Source organism: Colletes gigas, unplaced genomic scaffold, assembly GCF_013123115.1.
Source record: "Colletes gigas isolate AHSC1104 unplaced genomic scaffold, ASM1312311v1 Colletes_gigas_Sc00052, whole genome shotgun sequence".
NCBI classification, from domain to species: domain Eukaryota; kingdom Metazoa; phylum Arthropoda; class Insecta; order Hymenoptera; family Colletidae; genus Colletes; species Colletes gigas.
In genome coordinates this window covers 711,081-733,980 of record NW_025106681.1, presented here as the reverse complement: position 1 = coordinate 733,980, position 22,900 = coordinate 711,081, and the positions used below count along the sequence as shown (strand labels likewise).

At 41.6% G+C, this 22,900-nt stretch overlaps 1 protein-coding gene across 2 annotated transcripts in view; it reads right to left on the bottom strand.

Moving 5' to 3' along the window:
• Positions 1-22,900, bottom strand: part of LOC122403433 (protein PALS1) — a 111,584-nt gene that overhangs the window by 16,970 nt on the left and 71,714 nt on the right. Inside the window, exon 9 of one of the 2 annotated variants that reach the window (XM_043406955.1) lies at positions 192-2,808. In XM_043406955.1, coding sequence (XP_043262890.1) covers positions 192-2,808 — 2,617 coding nt within the window. The remainder of the gene's footprint in view (positions 1-191; positions 2,809-22,900) is intronic. The other variant, XM_043406956.1, reaches the window with a different exon arrangement.

Sequence of the window (22,900 nt, the reverse complement as noted above, 5' to 3'; positions counted from 1 at the left end):
GTCACAAAATTACGCGTGGTCCTACTCTTTTGTTATTGTCAGCTATTTTGTCCGGATAGCTGGCAGCTCTGATCAGAAAAATACAGTAATGCACCGTGAACTTTCACTAAATTCTGCACATTGGATTCTAAATCACAGGAAAGTTAACCATGCATTACTGTATAATCCTGGAAGGTCAAAGGAAAGTTTACCTGGTGCTGTACAAGCTCGTCGAGGCCCTGGTACAAAGAGGGCGCACCTATCTTCAAAGCGTCCGATCTCGGGTTCGTTGATCTTGGTGTTTCCCGGCTCAAGTCGTGTAAAGAAAAATCGGGGGTTCCCGACGGATTCAGGGAAGAGGTGGTCAAATTCGAGGCCGACACCCAGGACTGAAATCCTGAACGAGACGAGGACAGCTCGGAGTCGCTCTTCGACACGTCGCGACACTTGGACAGATCGTTAGCAACGTCCAAAACTTTGGAACGTTTGTATTCGAGAGAGAGTCGTGTATTTTTTTGATTTTGCGCGCTTGGGGACTCGTCCAAGAGAACGGACCACCCTTCGTCGCTCTGATTTCCCCGTGTTTTCGCGCTTGTCTCGCGTAGAGAATTGCGAGAGTTCTGATTGGTCTCCTGAACGAACGATAATCGTTGCGATAAATTACTCGACGCGAGGGGCTTTTCGTCGAGCGAACGATCTTTGAGAACGGGGCTGCTGGTATCGGTCGCAGCAAAATCTGTGGTCACGTGGCACGAGAAACGCACTTGCGCGTGCGCGGGGCGACAAAGATCGCCGGTGGAGGCGCGGGTCGAGCCAAGATCGTTGTTCGAGGCGCCGCGAGTGTGTATTTCGCGAACTAACGAGCGTGGAGCTGGGACTGGAGCGGAGTTGGAGCTTAGCAAGAACAACGAGCGATTAGCAGGCGTGAGATGCTGCGTGCTGTAAGCGTGAAGCAATTTGCGATGGCGTGGCGGCGTTGGCTCGTGATGCACGAAAGAGAGGAAGCTGTCGAGAAACAAACTCTTGACTTTGGACCTTACCTTCTTCGAGGAGTCGTGTTTTCTGTCTAGCGTGCGCGCGGCTACGGTCTCCGTAGCGCGTTCGTTACCGCTAGCCAGCATGGCGAGGCTAAGGTCGTTCGAGGGAAGACAGGGCGACGATGCCGCGATCGCGATCGTCCCGTCGTCCCCGCGCCCCCCCGCCGTCAGACCCCAGTCTCTGTTTACCGTCCCGTTACGTTCCCGTTTCGGTTCGAGGGTGTTGTGCTTGCTGTTGCCGGGGGTCTTGTTCGGCGGAGGATAGACGGGATGGCACTTGGTCACGGGGACGAAATCGGGCGGGCAGTCGACGGCCACCTCGCGATAGGTTTTGCCGCCGACCACCAAAAAACTACACTCCGCGTGCTCGTGTTCGGTGGACGCGTCGCTCCTCAGCGTCGAGTAGCCACTGGAGATCTGCTGGTGTCGTTTCTTCTTCGGTCGCTGTCTCGAGGACGAGGAGAGACTGCTCCCCGACTCGATGCCCACGAGATCTTCGTTGGAGCCTGCTCGTATCAGCTCCTCCACGTCCAAGCTTCTAGTTTTAGCCTTCAGTTTGGCACGTTCGTCGGTCGGGCGGCGTGGCTTCGAGCTCTTGGTCGACTTACCGACCGGCGTGAACGACTCGGACGGCAGCAGTTCGACCCGCTGATGCGACTCCTTGGCACGAACAGGGGAGACTTGGTCCCGCGGTAGCCTAGGGATTGCGCATTGCTCGTCGATCAACCTGGTCAGGTCGGAAACTTCGTCCGATCGCATCAGCAGGCCCTGTAGATCCTGCAGGTCGGCCAGCCCGTACGCTGGATTGTCAAAAGACGTGGTGTCCCTGGTTCTGGCGAACAGAGGGGCCACCTTGATCTCGGGGATCACCGGTCGACACGGTGAGCCCAAGTCTATTCGTCTAGCGTCGTAGGTAGGCGAGTCTTTGCCTCGGTTCTTCGCGTGCCTTAGCACCAGACTACTGTCCAGCGGCGCGGTGCTGTCCGACCTACCGGATGAGCTTCTGGGACTGGCCGAATCGTCGCTGCATGTCTTAAGCATGGTCGGATAGTCCTCCTTTGCGAATGGATAATCCTCCTCGACGTCCACGTCCACGCTGGACTCCTTCTGACCCGACGTGTCCTCGTTCACTCCCTCGTCCTCCTCCTCCTCGAAACCCTTGAAAGGATTCTTTAGATCCGGGGAGCCCAAGACGGACGGGCTACGTCGGTGGTTGTCTGTGCCTGGGTCCTTTTTCGACTTGTTCGGCTCCTCCTCGTCCTCGAGATTCGCCGACGGCTCGATCTTCAGTTCGATCTTCACCATGGGCGGCTGACGATGGTGCCCATTCCTGGCGCAAGGTGGCCTAGCGGTCGAGTCGGTCGCGTCCGTGTTCTCGACGGTTCTAGCGCGATCGTCGGCGTTGGTGATGCGTGGCGGTGGCGGTGGCGGTGGCGGTGATTGCGGTGACTTAAGGGTCTCGTTTTTAAGGTTTAGGGAGAGGTCGAGGTCGCTAGCTAGGTCGCTACAGGGGCCACGAAGCTCGTTCCTATAGTCGGAAGAGCAGTTCTTTACCTTGTTGGGATAGGCCTTCTGCAGGAGGGTGTCGGGCACGTCGACTGGTAGCTCCCGGTGAGGCCCCAGGCCGCCAGGGGCCCACATCTCATCGGGACCCAGTCCCTCCTGCGGCTTCTTAGCGTTGTTGTTCTCCTGCAGCTGGTGATGCTGCTGGTGATGATGATGCTGCTGGTGCTGGTGCTGCTGCTGTTGCGAGTGTATGTCCGGCACGCCACTGGCGCTACGAATTCGGGACCTGCGGGACAAACACCAGACGGTGACCTTTTTTTAACGATTTTCGATGCAACGAGTGGCCCCCCTCCCTACGTCTCTTTCTCGAGGATCCCCGGTATAACCGAGTTCGGGAAACGCTGTGTTGTTTCCCTATTCATCAGCGTTCCACTCGCGCTATTTAGAGAACAAAGTGCCACGGCGCGTGCCGGTTGCTACTTGGAAATTCGCCTCGAACGCCGATGACACGGATCTTTTTCAGATTTTATGCCAGAATAGACAATTTTCACTCGATACATCACGATACATTATAAAATAATTCGAAACGTATTTATTTTTTTTTTCTAACAAAAGATTGATCTTCTTTGCATAATCTGATCATGTTACTATCAAAAAGTATCTTTTCTATTTTTCTCGAAACTGGAACATGTCTTCGACAACTTTTTAATTTGTCGTCTTTAATTATGGCGATTGTTTGAATTTAATATACAATAATAATAACGCGAACTCGAGGCAGAATTTCAAACGTTTTCTAAAATGACAAAGTAAATACAAATACACTAGAAAACGTACGTTTTACTTAGGAATTATTTAAATACATTACACTAGCTATACATTACGCAGTACTGCCTCGTTTTTTGCATCGATTTGCGTCTCGACGGACTCGATTCAATTGCAAGAAGCGAGGTAATAGTGTACAAGGGAACAAAGATGGGCAAACGTTTCTACGAATAATTTGTATTACGACTATCCAACAGTACTCTACGAAATGTTCATTATTTTATCCGTGGCACATAGCTACTTTCTACAATTATTCTAGTATTTGTTTGTCGACGTTACGAAAATTCGTATCTAGGTAAGAATTTCGCCAAGTTCTGCGCTCGGGGGAATATGCTAACTACGGAAAAACGGAATTTACTGTGTGGACGTTAACGAGTTTTCTAAACTCGTTTCTTCGGTTAAAGTTACAGCCACTTACCGGGCGTGAAATTATAGTTCAAAGCAAAGACGCGCAAAGTGCATTGGGCCAATCCGAACTTCGAAACAAGTTTGAAAATTCACGCGGAAAAACTTGTGCGTATAATTGGTTTTAGAAATTGTTTTTGCTTCGTTTGTTATTCTGACCAAACGATGCGATAACTGGAAGAGAATTGGAAGAATCTGCTAGTTGAGGTCTACGTTTCCGTTGGTATAGGCGGAATAACGAAAAATTGGACCCGACAGGAATTTTGAATCGGACGAAGTTAAACGTTCGTAACTCCTCCGACTGAGATAAACAATACTGGACATTGGCTGGATTCCAAAGAGAATATAAATAGAATAACCATGGTACGACATTCCCCTTGACCCACGACTTATCTTTCTTTCTCGCTACGAGAGAAACAAGATGGAAGGTGCGTCAGCGTTCCGTCATAGTTTTTCCGAATCTGACCGAGTTTCTCGGTTGCCAGGTTTCCTCGGGCTTCGCTGGAGGCTCTTATCGTGATCTAGAAACTTGCACGAAACTTCAGACGCGCGAAACGAACGAGATATAATTCCTGAAACGACGCGAAATAGCCGACGCCAAATCAGATTTCTACACCTTGTTCGATCTACCGAAAACAATAAAAGTTTTCCTAACGTACAGGGCTGTCGAGTGCAAATAATATTTGCGATTAATTTTTGCTCGTAACACACTGATTAAACTCGTGCTCGAAGAAACGTTTGTTAGCAACGAACGATTAATAATTGTTAATAAATATTGATCTTTTTCTCGGTCACTACCAAAGCAGTCAAAATGACCCATCCAAGATTTCTAATGAAACTTGTAAAAAATTTACTCGACTGAATTTTTGAAAATTTACTGTTATTTAATAGTTAATTTGCACATTTCTTCACGTATTTATCATTTTAATTTCTTTGGTATAAATAAATACGCCATAATTGACGGTAGTTTTAGTGTTAAACGACGCGAACAAAAAAAAAGCAAACAAAGAAATTCGACAAAATGGCAGTCGTTGGAACGAAGTTTAGCCTGAGAACACCTGGGTTAAAGAATTAATGAAAATGGTCAGCCCCCCCTCCCAATGCTCTAACCCCCAAGGAATTCGCTCGCGGAACTTACCAGTTCAACGAACATCGCGAAAGAGTCGGCGTGAATAACGCGTTAGAAATTTCAAGTCGAAAGTCGCGCAGGCACGCCGGTCCCTTCTCGATCGTGGGCCTCGATTGTCCGACTGCGATTGTGCCCGAGGAATTTTATCGAATCGACAATTAGCCAGCTTGCCGAGCATTTGCAAAGGCTACTGAACGACTGTTCCGGCTCCTGGTCTTTACGATTTTAACACTAAATCTACCGAAGAAATCGAAATCACTTGTTTTGTCATTTACAATAAAAAAACTTTTTAAAACTGAACATATGAGATATACAGTGTTCGACTAATCTTGGGAAAAATTTTAATGGGAGACTCCGAAGGCCAAAATAAAACGACAATCAAGAATTTGTTGATTGAGACTTCGTTAAAAAGTTATTAACAAAATTACTATCAAAAATTATTAATAAATTTTGTCCATCTACACGAATTTTTTTCTCGAAAGTATGTAGGATTTCGGGGGTATGTCTATTCACCAAAAATGATTGTGATTGACCCCCGCAACCGAAAATAATTTTTTTAGAATGATTTGAAATTTTTTTTCGCTGAAAAATTTAGGCATCTACCCCGTGCCGATTTTTCTTAAAAATTCGTTTTTCATTTTTAATAAATTTGTTTGACGCTCTACGGAAATGTTGTCTAATACTTGTTTGTAGGTATCTTGGGCACTACTTCAGAAAAAAATTTCATTGAAGTATATTCACTAATGTGGGAGTTACGGCTGTTTGAATATTGAACCATTTTTATGAGGTTTTTATCACTTTACAAGGTTTAGGAACAATTTTTCGAATTGTTCAGAATTTCCACACATTTTACAGTAAAATACGCGTTGTTTGCTATTTGAAATATTAAAATCCTCTAATCTGTTCAGGAGTTATGACATTTTAAAGATTTACATTCTCAGGGAAGCATTTCTGGACTCGCATTAGATTTTCGGTAAGGAATTTTTTTCTCGAAAATGCGCAGGATTTCGGGGGTATGCCTATTCACCAAAAATGCTTATAATTGATTCCCGCAACCAAAAATAATTTTTTAGAATGATTTTAAATTTTTTAATTTAATTTTGTATTAACTTTTTAACGAAGCCTCAATCAAGAGATTGATATTCTTGATTTTCGTCTCATTTTGGCCTCTAGAATCTCCCATTAAAATTTTTCCCAGTGGTGGCCGAACACTCTGTATAGGCACTTCTCATATATTGTAATATTTGTAAAATATGTCGGTCAACGATACAAATATACTGTCATAAACATATTTAATAATGTAAAAAAATTTGTCGAACCACAAATATACCGTCGTATACTCGTATTCAAATAAAGATACCACGCGTCCTACGACAAACACCGGAATTAGCATTCGACCTTAAAGTTTCTAAAGATGGCTACGTCTTAACGATCGAAAGCACTATTCCCAACGTTATATATTTATACGACATTTACAACTGTCAGATTGTTTGTCCTCCTGCCCTGAGCTAAGTATAGCGAAATGCACCTTCGAGAACGTTACGAAAATTCTTTCGTTTCAAACCGAAACTGTGCATATCTCGTGATATGGAGGTATTGATCCCCTCACTAGGTTATGTAACGTTGCAAACCAAAATACTGCAATCGCTTACATTTCTCTACAGACAACGTGCGTCCATTAAATCACATTTGTCAACATTAATATCTCGCAACCGGTGAAAGTAAATTCCGTAATTCTTTAAATCTATCGTATCACAATTCCATTTTTTATTCCATTATCAACATTATCAACATCCTTACTAAATTTATTTATATCTTTTTACAGAAGTTTGTTTCTAAAAAGTTCCATTTAAATTATGTTGTATTCATAGGTTTCTTAATATATGAAGTTAGGTCATAAGGGGTACCAACTTCAGTTTTGATATTTATCTTTATAGGTTGCAGATCTGTCTCAACTTTTCAAGAACTTACTCTGTTACGACATATTGTAAAACACACACATGTTCTCTATTCGAATTACTTTTCCTTATTAAATCAACATATTATTCATACATCCTCATTATATCTTTTTATTCACACGGCCTTCTCAACAGGTTATGGGCCCAGGAGCGTAGTGTGAATTATATTTTGAAGAAAGTATTAAGGAGTGAAAGTTGTTTCACTTTAAAAAAGGTTAAAAGTAACACGTGCATGTACAGTGCAAAGAGATTTCTTCTTCCGCCTATGTGCAAAAGTAAATGAAAAAAGGAAATTTTCGCCGCCAGAAACACACTCGTTATTACGATGGAAACAGGAGATAGAGAACTATTATCCGTTAAGAAACTCCAAAGTGCGGAGAATTGGAATATATGGAAGTTCCAGGTAACTGTTTTGATAAAAGCTCAAAGAGCATGGGAAATTGTGACGGGAGAAAAACCCCTACCAGCAGCATTAGTTGCAGACGCATCAGATGCACTTAGAAAAGAATATATAAAGGAAGTGACAGAGTGGCAAAAGTTGGATGCCGTAGCCCAAAAGATAATGGTTACAACCGTATCAGAACAGTGCATGTTGCACATAATTAACCTGCAATAGTGCAATGGAAATGTGGACGAAACTACAAGGAATTTATGAGCAAAAATCAGAAGTTTCAATTCACGCCCTTCAACAAAAATGGTTCACGATGACCAAGGACACATCTGACGATATGGCCACCCACATAGCTAAGGTAGAAAACTTAGCATACAGATTACAAACTGCCGGTGAGGCAATATCAGACAAGATGATAATGACCAAAATCATTTTAACACTTCCGTCTAACTTCAAACATTTTGCAACGGCTTGGGAATCGACGCCCGAGACAGAGCGTTCAAAAATAAATCTCATTGCTAGGCTGAACATAGAAGAATTTCGAATAAATCAGACGGAAGGAGGAAATGGCAATGCTCTCACCTCAAGAACGCAACACAGCAAAAATAATAGTTATAACAGCAATAATAACACAAGAGGATTTCATCGAGGCAAAGGATCTTATAGAGGAAAAGGATCTTACAGAGGTAGGAATCAAGACAGTGACCAAAACTCGTGGAAACCTGGTAGATGTAATAAATGCAACAAACTTGGGCATTGGGCAAGAGAATGTAGAAGTACAGATGACAATAATAACCAAGCAACTGGAAATACTCGAAGTGGTGGTTTAATATGCGAAGCCTTAGTTTCGATGCAACAAAATGGTAACGTTGTAGAGGCATGGTACCTTGATTCGGGTGCAACAGAACATATGACGCATAACAGGTGTTGGTATGTATCCTATCAACCATTAAAAGAAGTAGTATGGGTTCGTATCGGAGACGGTACGTACTTAAAAGCATATGGTCGAGGTGACATCAACGTACTCGCATATAATGGAAAAGAATGGAAGAAAAACTATTTGTCAAATGTTTTGTATGTACCTAAGCTCAAATACAATTTATTTTCTTCAGAAACCAATGAGGCAAAAACTAGACAACACATCTAATAAAGCATTTTTCCTAGGATATGATGAAAATGCCAAAGGTTACAGAGCTTGGTTCCCAACTGAAAACACTGTCAAAATAGTACGAAATGTAGTTTTTAGTGGAGAAATTGAACCTTTAAACACATTGAAACCTAGAGATTCTATTCTACTGGAGCTGTCTCAAGGTCATGAACAAGAAGCAGATGAAAATAATGCAAGTGAAGTTGAAGAAAACTTAATTGAAGAAGAAGAGCCAGACACACCTCCAGATATGATGGATGAAGACATACTTGAAAAGCCGCCGCGACAACGAGGAGCTGGAAGAAATGTACAAGAAGAAGATGATAACCAACCTAGAAGAAATCTAAGAGATAGAAGTTCCTTGAGAAAGCCGAATAGGTACGACGACTATGTAGATATAGAAAATGTATTTATTGCTGAAAGCGGGGAACCGCTAGACTACACAGAAGCCGTACAAGGTGATGATGCAAGCAAATGGAAGGAGGCCATGGAAGAAGAAATGGAAGCTTTAAACAGAAATGAAGTATGGAAATTAGTAGATAAGCCAGAAAAACAGAACGTGATTGAAAACCGTTGGGTTTATAAAATAAAAAGAGATGCAAATGGAAAAACACTGAGATATAAAGCAAGATTAGTTGCGAAAGGATTCAAGCAAAGACAAGGAATTGATTATCAAGAAACATTTAGTCCAGTGGTGAGAATGAGTTCCATTAGATTGGTACTAGCCATAGCAGCTAGTGAAGACCTTTTGTTAAGACAGTTTGATGTTAAGACAGCTTTTCTAAATGGTGATTTAGAAGAAGATATATATATGAAGCAGCCAGAAGGTTTTTCAAATGACAATGGTAAAGTCTGTAAACTAACAAAAAGTTTATATGGTTTAAAACAAGCCTCAAGATGTTGGAACAAAAAGTTCACAAAATTTCTAAAGAAACACAAATTAAAAGCTACTAATGCAGATCCTTGCATATTTTACAGTACAGATAAAGATAAAAGACTAATCATAGCTATTCACATTGATGATGGTTTAATTGCAGCAAAGAACTTACAAGATATTACAAATTTATTAAAGGATTTACAACAAGAAATTGAAGTCACACATTCACTGGTTGGAACCTTCTTGGGAATTCAAATCGAACAGAAACAGAATAGATCAATTTTCATTCGTCAGGCAACCTATACTCGGAAGATTATTGAAAGATTTAGAATTGAAAATGCAAATGCAGTATGTATACCAGCAGATCCAAACCATGAAATGTGCACAGAAATGCATTCAGTTGACCAAAGAGAAATCACCAAAGCACCGTACAGAGAAGCGATAGGCAGCTTAATGTACTTGTCTACATGCACAAGACCAGATATCTGTTATGCTGTGAATAAAGCCAGTAGATATTTAAAGGAACCCACGAAAATACAATGGAATGCTGTAAAAAGAATTTTAAAATATCTAAATGGCACACAAAAACATGGATTAATTTTTAAAAGGAGCGAACTCAATCGCTTAACAGCATATAGCGATGCTGATTTTGCTGGAGAAATAGAAACAAGAAGATCAACAACAGGCTATTTAGTCAAATGGGGTTCAAGCGTGATATCCTGGAATTCTCAACGTCAAGACTCTGTAGCACTGTCAACAACCGAAGCCGAGTACATGGCAGCATGTCTAACATCTAAGGAAATAATGTGGTTACGCAAAATCATAACAGAATTGTACGACTTGGATAAAATTGAAATAAGGATGTATGTTGACAATCAAAGTGCCATACAGCTCATCAAAAATCCTGTCTTTCACAAGAAGACGAACACATAGACACAAGCTATAAATATGTGAACGAGAAATATGAAGAAGGGATATTTAAACTGGAATACATAAACACTAAGGAGCAGCTTGCGGATATTCTGACCAAACCATTGGCACGTCCGGCATTTTACCAACATCGTGGCAACATATGTGATATCAAGACAAATTAAAAAACAATTAGTTTTTTGAATGACTTTTCGTATGTTAATAAACAGTGGGAGTGTTGTATTCATAGGTTTCTTAACATATGAAGTTAGGTCATAAGGGGTACCAACTCCAGTTTTGATATTTATCTTTATAGGTTGCAGATCTGTCTCAACTTTTCAAGAACTTACTCTGTTACGACATATTGTAAAACACACACATGTTCTCTATTCGAATTACTTTTCCTTATTAAATCAACATATTATTCATACATCCTCATTATGTATATCTTTTTATTCACACGGCCTTCTCAACAAATTATTTAAAGCATTATATTGCATACATTCAGTTAAATGATTATTCTCAAAAAAAAAAAAAACATTGTATCCAGGGTGTTCGACCACCCCTGGGAAAAATTTTAATGGGACATTCTAGAGGCCAAAATAAGATGAAAATCAAGAACATCAATTTCTTGACTGAGGCTTCGTTAAAAAGTTATTGACAAAATTAAATTAAAAAATTTCAAATCATTCTGAAAAAATTATTTTTGGTTGCAGGAGTCAATTATAATCATTTTTGGTGAATAGATCTACCCCCGAAATCTTACCCACTTTCTAGGAAGAAATTCACTACGGGCGGAACTTTTTTTTGAATTTTTGAATTTGATTGTTAATAACTTTTTAACGAAACCTCCATCAACAAATTGATTTTCTTGATTTTCTTGATTTTCGTCTTATTTTGACCTCTAGAATTTCCCATTAAAATTTTTCCCAGAGGTGGCCTAACACCCTGTGTATATTCATAGCTTTCAAATACGAAATTAGTTCTAGTATAGTGCCAGTCCTATTTTTAGCGCTCGAGAAAAACCACGGATCGTAGTTCAATCTCAGAAGCATCGGGACGATTTCGAGGAACCCGCCAGATCGCGAGTAAAAAGGGGTTGAACACGATTTTTCCCTTGGATCCAGTTACAAGGGCAACGGAAATGGGGCGGAGAACAAGAGACGCGACGGCATTACGGTTGCACATAAGTGGCCCACGTGAATTCACGGAGACTTCGTCGAGGAAAAAAAAAAAGAGACAATACTGGCTGGCCGGACAAAAGCGACAGAAAACTCGGAACGCAATAGCGCGTTCACCACATGCTCGCGGTTGAACGTAAATGGGTTCACGTGGTCTTTTCAGAGGGTCGTTCCATGGAACACGCCCGCACGATCCTTCTCTCTTCTCGTTTTCTTCGTTTTTCAAAACGTTTCCTTGTGCGTGCAGCTAATCGAACCGAACAACGATTGCCGGCGAGAATTATAATTAGATCGCTGGAGAATCGACGAACTTGGGTCGCATTCATGGTGTCCGTTAGGTGCAATACGCGCGATGCCTAAGATCAACGAAAAGAATGCGACTGCAGATCTTTAAAGAATCTTAATACAATTGGGACTAAGAAGAATAACCTATTCGTGAAATAATTAATTTTCAGTATTATGGAAGAACGTTCCGATAAGAACACAAATATTTTTACAAGCGCATATTCTGTTCGAATAATAAAATAATTTTAACGGAGATTTGTATAACAGTTGGATATTAGTTAGTTAATAGCGATAATTTTTACATCGAGATTACGATTAATCGCGCTGACTGTGGACGGTCGATCAAGGACATCGAAGACAGCGAACGAACCATAGTCGACAGAAGGCTATACGCGTTGGTACGTGTTCTGGCGTGCAGAACGACGAACAGATAAATGGTCGGGGTGACACATCGAGTGCATATCTAGCTACGTGGCTACTGCGATACAGGGAAACTCGACCTGCTCTCTCTAAGTTTGTCCAAAGCGGGAAAACGATATCTAGGCTAGTCGGTGGCTTTTAACAGGGATTACTCTTAAAGGGAACGGCCACACGTGTCGATCCGATGGGGTACTTCCAGGAAAACCGCTCGAGATGGCAAAGTGACCTCCAACGCGCTCTCTGTTTTTGTTTCTTTCCTTCTCCTACGATTTCTTCGTCCCGTCATGGGCGTTTCTTGCGTCCAACCGTCTTTCATTTATCTTCTACACGATTCAACAGATTCGACACGGATAATCCAACGAGAGACAATTGTTACTTTTGGTTAACCGTCTGTAATCCAGGGTGACACACACACTCGATAATTCCAGTATCATTGGAATTGAATTACTTGATAATTCGACAATTATTCGATTAATTGACTGTTTCGACACTATTTCGGTATTTAACGTTTCGAATGCTGTTCGTGTACGCGACGATTAAAATACTATTTCAGTACTTGACGCTTCAAACGACATTACAGTAGTTGACAATTATAAATCTTTTGTGTGCATCAAGTTTTCAACGTTCGTACTACACTAGTTACATCGTATCAATTTTACAAAACGTATTGGGACACCTTGGATTCCATTCTTCGACTTTAAACGTTTGAATCACTTCCTGTTAGTGACTAAGGCTGAGATTTCCTTGTTGAATTTTACAATATTCGAACACCGAAGTGATTCGCATGTTTTTAATATATACAGGGTGTTCAGCCACCCCTGGGAAAAATTATAATGGGAAATTCTAGGGGCAAAAATAAGACAAAAATCAAGAATACCAATTTGTTGATGGAGGCTTCGTTAAAAAGTTATTAACAATCAAATTCAAAAATTTCAAATCGTTCTGCAAAAATTATTTTCGATTGCGAGGGTCAATTACAATCATTTTTGGTGAATAGACATACCCTCGAAATCATGCACATTTTCGAAAAAAAATTCAGTACGGGCGGAACTTTAAACGATAATAACTTTTTATCGAAGCCTCCATCAACAAATTAGTATTCTTGATTTTCGTTTTATTTTAGCCTCTAGAATCACCTATTAAAATTTTTCCCAGGGGTGGCTGAACACCCTGTACAGGATGACCATTCAAATTCACCCGATGAAATATCTTCAAAACTGTTTTCAGACAAAAGTTGAATACTTTCGAGGAACATATAATTCGATGCAAATATAAAGGTCAACTCATTCTTTCAAATGGAACCGTATACTTTCAAATATATTAATTGACGGAACCTGTCGTTCTCCACGGGAAAGTACAAAGCTAGTTATGACAAAAAATCATTAATTTAGGACGTATCTTTCGTCGCAAATGGTTTAACACTTTCGTGCAGGAAATGCCAAATAGCGCAAATTAAAACAAATCTATATCAATAAACAAATTTAAAAAGCATAGATTTGAGAAGTTATTTGTAATTGTATTGTATGGCAAAGCATTAAAAGCATACGCCATGTTAAATAAAATTTCTAAAAACCAGAGAAAGAAATTCCAACTGAACAAGAAACGTGTTAAAAAGGTTGAGAACCCTTAATTTAGAGCATCGGCACAAAGAATCACCTCGTATTGTGCCCGAAAGTCCGATTGTCTCTCGCGCCGTTCTATCCGACGATTCTCAAATGCGCTATTTATGTTTCACGAGAACTGCCAGAGTCCTTTTATGGTACAGGGACCTGTTTTTCCCCCGTTTTTTGTCTAGAACCGTTCCAGGAAGTACCCCGTCGTCGTCGTCAGTGGTTCAAAGCTGAACAGACCTAATAGCATTGCGCCTCTTCAGCACCCGAACTCTCTTCGGCGGTCCTCTTCTTGCAAGGAATTCGCTAGAACCATCCCATGTTCCTTTACAAACTTGCTCGGGGATTTCTATACAAGCCTAACGATTCGCGAAGAGCAGAAAACGACGGACGTTTCGAAGTCTCGAAAGAAGACTTTACAGTGCTTGAAAAGTTTCGTTGATAAACGATCAGAGTTCGAACAAATTTTGGGCTCGATAGTGTCTTTGGCGAATGTTATCATAGACTAATCTATGGTGTTGTTTCGTTCAGGAATGGGCGTTGAAATGTACTTGAAATTGTTTGTTAAATATAAATTACTAATGCAAAATTAAATGTTAAATATAAATTACCAATCAATTACATGTTATATAACTGATGAATCGATTTTGTAGATATTATAGTACAGGGTGTTCGGCCACCCCTGGGAAAAATTTTAATAGGAGATTCTAGAGACCAAAATAAGACGAAAATCAAGAATATCAATTACTTGATTGAGGCTTCGTTAAAAAGTTATTAACGTTTAAAGTTCCGCCTGTAGAACGGCAACCTGCAAACAGCTGCGTACATACGATAGTGGTTCTCACTCAGTATGAGAAATTCTACTTACTGATGTATCGACAGCTTTACAGTTTTCTGAGTGAGAACCACTATCACGCGTATGCAGCTGCACGCAGATTGCCGTTCTACAGGCGGAATTTTAAACATTAATAACTTTTTAACGAAGCCTCAATCAACAAAGGGTATAGCCGAATAAGGGGGTCATCAAATGTGCCCTTGAACGAAATGTGACATACGATGGATCCATCGATAGAGCATCAAGAAAAACGTTCTGTGCCAAATTTTAACCCTCTATCTTGTTTGGAAGGGTAGTTATTGAGAAAATTCGGATTAACGAATTTCTGCCTATTTCCCATATTTTATCGAGTACAAAAATTATGAAAAAAATCTGGTGCATTGTGGTTATTGAGATACGTGTTTGAGAATTTTTTTCAATTTTTCGATTCCAAATCCTAGGTGTGAAAAATTGAAAACGCAAAAAAACACAGAAAAATACGGATTTCGTATTGAAGCTTTCGAGACACTAGATTTCTATAATTACTGTGAATGCGTATTGTCATTGGTTATCTCCCTGAATTTTTTCAGATTTTTTGGTAGGGTGCGCCGTAGTAGGAAAAATCAAAAACCGATTTTTTCGACGTTTTTCGCGTGAAAAAGCATCTTATACTTTGAATTTTTGTATTCTCTTTAATAGATAACTATATCGTATGGTTTTAAACATTTCTATGTTGAGCAGAACAGTGTAGACAAGAAAAAAAGCAAAAATAAGTCACGAAATAGAAATTGCTATGCGCGATATATTGATAAGTATCAACGGTATTTTCAAGAGCTGCGATGGTGCAGTAAATAAGATGCTTGACGTATGAAAAACTTTTCCATTGTCGTGGAGTGACTTTCTATTAGGAAGGTGCAGTTTGAGAAACACTGTTCTAAATATTCGACACATGTATTCACTATTTCGGTTACACAATCGTTCAAATATATCAATCCCCGGATTTTGGTAGCGCTAAATCTGGTAAGTAATGCAATCTAAGAAAGATTAAATTCCCCAATACTGTCTTGTACAGGCTGTTACGACAAATCGTACAGTTCCCACTCGCATATTATTAAGAAATGTTTTATTTTTCGTTATACTGCTGTAGATATATAAATTATTCGTTCTTATAAATGTAACGTGCTAATCGTTAATAATAACTATTTTTCTTCCTGTTCAATAAGCTAATTCTTCCCTAACCTTTTTAAGAAAATCAACGCAGCAACGATACTCGATGGTAGATCGAAGAGAATTTGAGGCTCGAACAATTCCTACGACAATCTTCTGTGAAATCTCCCGTCGTTTACGTAACACGATACACTATCATTTTCGCGATGCCGTCTTCTCTGTGACCGTGCACCTTGAGATCCGCTCTCGCAAAAAAGTGAATGAACGCTACGTCGTGCGATCGATCTTGGAAACGTTATTTTTCGTGCGTGAGAGCTCAGGCTAGGATAAAAAATCCAGTTACCGTCACGTAAACGCTCGACTCTGGCAAACAGTTCGTTATTTGTTTCATTTGTTTATCTAAAATATAGGTTTCTCTTCTTGTTTCTCGCTATTCGATATTTTGTAATTTAAGAAAAGAAATATCAATATTCAAAAGGATGCCGTCATGGTAAAAAAGAAAATAATTATACGTTACACGAAATTTTACTTTCCCTAGTTTTTCACGTTATCTTTTACTTATGTTGAACGGTGGCCCTGGGTTGACTATACCTGCGAAGGAAGCCAGGTAAGCAGGGCTGTAGAAACGGAAACACGTCATGCACCTTAAGTCCCGAGAAAACAATGAACAAGTGTCTAATGGCTTTCCTTGCCGACTACGATTACGTAAGTTCGTGTGTCTTGGAAAAAATAAAATAAAAAAATTCAGATTCCCGACGAATCGAACAAATTCCCCACGATGAAAGGCACGAACGTTGCAAAACAGAAATTACGACGGTTCTCTTGGAATTCAAGAGGACGTTCTTGGAAAATTTTTCCAATTCCACAGCTACGGAGTACTCGAAACACTTTCGAACGCCTGAAACGTCTAACGATGGCTCCAGCGAGTACCGTTGCGTCTGCCTATTCATGCTCGTTAACGTGGGGGCTCAGAGGATACTTAGCGCTCATAGCATTAAATACCTATGGCTTTAACAGCGTCGGGGCCCCGTGTACAAAACAATGCGCCTTTGATCGGTTAACGAGTCGGCGAACGTTTTACCTACGAGTAGGGTTAGGTCTGCTTATTATAGTAATTTAATATACAAATACTCTGTTGGACATCGAATGCTTCAAAATTCGAATACCATTATTGAAATATTTGAGGATTCAAATAAGTACTATTCGAATATCATTATTCTAAAATTTCTAATCGACTACCATTATTCGATAATTTATAAATTACAATAGTTTTGAAATTTTTAAACACAATTAGTGACAACCGTGTCAAACATACCACAAGGTGCGCACAATTATTTAAATGATAATGAAGATAACCTACAAAAGAACTGATGCACGAATTTTAACCGAAACCTGTTCTTTGTAACAGTTTCGACCAGAATAACAGGCCATGATCTCATGAAATAAATAAATAAATAAATAAACGATATGTGAACGATGGTAATATTTGAATCGTCAAAATGTTCGAAAAATTGAATAGAGAAATATGCAAGTTCCAGCTCCATCTGGGGAGACATGTTTTTCCGAGATCGTGACCGCTGCAGTCGCGCCATCTTTTTTGCCTATGCAATCGTCAAGGTTCGAATATGTGTATTTTGCGCGACGACACTTCCGGCGGGTGGATCGGGACACGTAAGTACCAGGCGCGACAATTTCTCGCTCGCCGATGGAACGCGTCCGTTTACACGTTCTCGCGATCTTACGTTTATTTCCTGCAATTCGACTTTCTACCGCGGCTCTGTATTACAGGATGCCTCGTTGACACCTTTTCAACGACGGTCGAAAGAGAGGGGGCACGGATTCCCAGACAAACGCTTCTGCGAACCGATTTCCATACAAAGAGCAACCTGAACAACCCTGACTGCGGATTAGAGGACGAACGACAACGTCGCTCGGTGCCCAGCCAAGTTTTTCGTGCCTTTCTGTTTACACTGTACGTTACGGACGCGTTCCAGGGTCAGCCTTAACGTTTCTTTTAAATTATAATGTACGGTTATTATAAATTATTATAGCATGTTATCTAATTTCACGGTTATTTCATTTTTAAAATGCAATTGCGCTATCTTACTACACGAAATAACTTCGAAAATGATTCTGCATTTGAAATAATGAAGTAATGACATAATCTTGGAAATAACCGACGTGCTCCTAAATCTCACAATAGATGAAATTGCTGATCCTTTTGCGTTATTTAAATAATGATAATGATAGAAAGAAAGAGATTAGTATGACGAATGCACTAGATATGATAATTCATTCAACATACGAAGGTAGTCATTCGGAAGAAAAAACTTACAATATCATTATCCTTAGGTATGTTTTTGTATCATTAAAAACCACGGATGCATTTTTCCTTTTAATGTTAAGTGATTCATCCAGTAAATATAACGTAAATAAATATACAATGAGTAAGATTATACACGTAGGTACGTTTGCAAGATAACCGTATCTAAAATCAAAGAAAAATTTCCGGAGAATATTACAGGAAACATGGAATTAAATTAAATTAAGAAATATTTTTAAAAAATTATTCCACAGAATGCTACGATCAGTTCGAGCGATCGTTTAAATTTAAAAATGTACTTTAATAGTGTTAATTTAAAAATTTCAATTTTTTGAGTTGCATCACTTTATTTTGAAATTATTTTGGAACACGCAATAGTTTTCATAAACGAGCCAAAAATGTTCACACCAATAAATACAGTAGTATGTAACCTCGTATTAACATCTTAAACCTGTTTATATTATTTAGGCAAAAGGTCACTTCACCCTCAAAAAATGCTCTTTCGCTTACTCGTCAACAATAACATTCCCTGAACCAGAAACAGGCAAAACTCTCATCTAAATAAAAACATTCGAATAACGAATAAAAACTAAACGACACCTGATCTGTTGTTTGTTCGATAAAAGTTACTATTCGCCGTTTTGCATATAAAGTTTTCCTGAACGATTATTCTTTCTTAAGCTTTATATTAAAATTGATTAAATTGAACGTATTGCGGTATATGGATACTTTTTTCGTGAACCATAGAGAAGGAAGGACACGCGAAGGAGACTTCAACGTTGTTTGGGACCTACCAGTGTAGCGTTTTGAGGATTCTCATGGCGTGGCTTCTCAACAATTCGTCCTACGTTCAAACCTCATGGACGGACTCTCTCTCGCTCGCGCAGCTTGAAGCGTGGCCGAGTAACGAACGACCAAAGAATATCAATGGCTCGCTGTCTCGAGAACACCTTCCATTATTTCCCTTCGATTCCTCATCCACTATCCTTTCCAACCGTTGACTCTTGTCCTCTCCTGGAAAACGTTCGCGGTTCCTCTTCTCGCTTCTGAAAAAGGTAGCTTCCCGCGGGTCCCTCTCCTGTTCGTTGACGTTCCACGCAGATTCCACGGCGTCCTTTTGCCCCTTGCCGATTTCGCCCACCCATTCACCACAACACAACCGCGCACAGATTCTGCACCTTCTCAATAACCTCTCAATTTTATATTTTATACATATATTATGTATTATTATTCGTGGATCACTTCCACGCAGCACTCTTTTCTCGATTATATTTTTATACAATATGTCGTATATAATTCGTAGCACACCCCTTTCAATTTTACTTTTACTTTTATACTTCATACATGTATTCTATATTATTTAGAAGTTGAATCGTGTATTTTTGTTAATTTCTTCGTAGACTTGACTGATATTGGCCGTATACGTTGTCAGGGAACTCCGTCTCAGAGCATCGTGATAAACTTTCTCTCTCGTCGTGCACCCCCGACAGCGTACTCGACGATTTCAAGGCAGAAGAGTATCCGTTGGACGCGCGAGTCCAACGAGTCGGTGGCGAAACGATCGAGAAAGAGAGACGCAGAGCGCGCGCGTGCGCGCGACACGAAGAAGCGCAGGCGAAGGTGTATGCACCTTCTGAAGGCTGCATGCGCCACGAGGAACGACGGAGGACCGCGAGGAAGAGGCGGGCAGAGAGCGCTATATCGCGTGGAGAACGTTCGTACCGGTTTTGGCCCGCCGCCGGACAGGTATTCCCGACTCCGTTAACCGCCTTAATTGCGCCCGGCTCATAGCACCCGACGGGAAAACGATGCTTTTCGCCACCCCTCTATGATTCTCCTATCCTCTACCCTTCTCGACCAAAGGAACGAGTCGACTCTCGCGGCTACGCTCACGGGAAATTCACCGATCGTCGCGCGCGACTTTCTCCTTCCGCGAGTTTACGCGATGCGCCGACAAGAATGCTTCGAATTCCCTCCGGTACGTTTTCTTCGCGAAGAAACCTCGAACGCGACACGTTAACTCGGGCTTCCGAAGAGCTCTCGAAAGCCAGCGTGCGTCCAACGGTCACGGCGACCTCGAAACCGTACGATAAATTTTCTCCGTTAACGAATAATTCGGATTCTTTCGACGATTTCGTAATCCCTCCGCGGTTCACCGAATCGGGTCCAGTTTCACTTTCAAGGTTATCCACGGGTATTCGGTTCTCTTATTACTCGGTGACGAAGCACGAGACACAGACCCGACACGATCGAATAAACCCACGAGGAACGCTGGCATCCCTCCAGCTTCGAACTGACGTGAGTTTGTTGGCTTCGCTTTACGCCGACCGAGGCGAGCCGGTGTCCCCTTCTCTTCCTTTCCCTCGACATACCTACCCCTTCCCTCATCGTGTCAGTGAAGCGGCCCCCCACCTATCAGCTGCGCGTTCCTAACCTCCCCCCACTCCGCGGGTTACGTGCCCCACCAACGGTCCTGGCTCTGCTTCGCCGTCACTTTCTAACGCACGATGCCCCGACGTACTGCTCGCTTCCTCTTTCGTCGGTCCTCGCGGCGTTACACCTCTTTCCATCCGCTTCTTTCGCTGCTCCGTCTTCTCCCGTCCCTTTCCGCCAGATGCTTCGCCTCTTTGTTCGTCGCGCGAGATTATTCCGACTGTGCTTTTGTTTTTCAACGACTTTCTTTTCGCGGAGAGAAAAGACGGGAGAAGGACCCCGCGGTTGGGGAGACTTCGACGGCGGAATCGATGGATCGTCGATGAAACTTGGAGTAGATGCTGCCATTTGCTCGGACTTTTTCTGACACGACGTTTAGGTTAGGTCGAGCACAACCGGTCTTAACCCTCACCCTGACTAGCGCGACTTCAAATCTCAAATAATGTGATATATAGACGATTTCGTGTTTAAATTTTGCGACTCTTAACCTTAAGCGTTTGGTATATTCTTTATATGGATGTACATATAGATACATTTTACTGTTAGGTGATATGATATAATACTTTTTTGTCACTATCGCTAAACGTTGCTCGATAGGCACTGCAAAGCCGTGTCCCCACTGGGTCGGCAAAGAAATGGCTTTGCCGCGGTGCATAGCAGTGGCACGGCCGTGCCGCCTTGTGCCGCCTTTGCCGCCTTTTGCCGAACGCTGTGCCGATCGGCAAATGCCGAGCCGTGCCAACCCAGTGGGGACGCAGCTTTATGCAACAAGGCCGTAAAAGAAACAATTTGCACGGCCAGGCTAAACAGTCGAGGTTATCAAATGCAGGTTTAGGATTTGTTTATATTCCCATTACGCGCATAATTAGCGTTGTCGGTTCTCAATCAACCCTCGTATTATCAACACTTCCTGCTTCCAAACTTTTATTTTCTTCAACGTCCCTTTTCACCATTTTCTCCGGCGGTTCTGGTTTTCATTTCGTAACTCCAGAACTTTCAGGGCGTTTGCTCGCCGGACGAGATTCCAGGGTGCAAGTTCGCGAAGCTTTTGTTTCCCAGGTTCTCCACTCTCGCTCCATTGGATGAGAAAAAATAAGGAACGCACGCCCACGCTGGCTAGATGATAATTGACTATCACCCACACTGCCTTCTCGGAGATGTCGTGCCATCTCTGCGTCGGAAAATCTTTTTCTTTCGTGGAAATTTTTCCCCCTCGTAAATGTCTGCTTTTCACCGACTTTTCGCAATCTCCGACTGGGCGAGGCTTCTTTCCTCGATTCCTTTTATCCCGTCCCGCTTGTCGTTCTCCATTTTCCACGTTATCACTGTTCTCCGTGACTTCTCCCTCCCCCTTGCTTGTTCCGTTCGTGCTAAACGCGGCACTGATCGTCTGTCTCTCTCCACGGGTCGGCGAAGCGAACGAGGCTCTCTCTCGTTTCGCGCGCTCCACGTCATCCCTCCCTCTCTTTCTCACGGTGTCGTCGCTCCTGCGTTCCTGGAGATCGCGCTGCCTGAGCATCGAAGTCTCTACGGCCACGCAGGAACCCGCTCAGCGAACTGATACTCTCCGCGCAATCGCGTCTCGCCCATCATGACAACTATACTAGCAACGATGGATGGTTTCCAAGTTTTCGAGCCTCGAAAGCATCGTTAGGTTTTAAACAATTATTAACCGCTCGATATCTTACGTGGATCGTTACGAGCTTTCTTCGAACAGTTCGCATTGATGCACGATATTTAAAAAAAGTCTAGGAAGTTGTTGTTGCAAATCATTTTTTCTTTTCGTTATTTGTTATTATATGTTGCAATCCTTGATTTTAAACTTATTTGAGTATGCATACTGAAGATTTAAAAATACTTCTACATACCAAACCAAGCGGCTTCGACATCAAGCGTGTCGAGCGTAACTTGACGCCGGTCGTTATCGATATATTGTATATGTATGTGTAGGTATATGGTTTCAAGTACCAGCTATTGTATCTCACTCACGCTTATCCTCTTTCCTTATCCCAGTTAAATTATGATGAGTAACTATGCCCACTTAAGCGTCCGCGGCCAGTTCCGAGCGTGGACACTTAAGTGTGTACTACTCTATTTCGCCACCCTCGTCCTAAATAAGTCTTTTGGATTCGCCTTAGGACCCAACACTCTCTATAGTTTTTTTTCTTAATCGATTCGCGATAACGAACTAAATAATGAAAAAGGCGCGTAGATCGAACCGGAAGAGCCTAATGTCAAAGTAACCGCTTAACTGGACCGTGCACGAACTCTGTTGTCCAAAGTACAACATCCTGAGGGTTAAACAGCCTCGGGTAACAGTTCCACCATTCACTGGTCAATGTTCCAAGCGACAATGGCGCTACAAAATACCAACAATACTACGAAATCGAGCCTGTATATAAATATAATAGGTACAGAGGGTACGTTAATTTGTTTTTTAAACATTACAATGCTATTTAAGAGCTTACGACTGTAGACATTTTTTAAATATTCACAATTTAACAAAT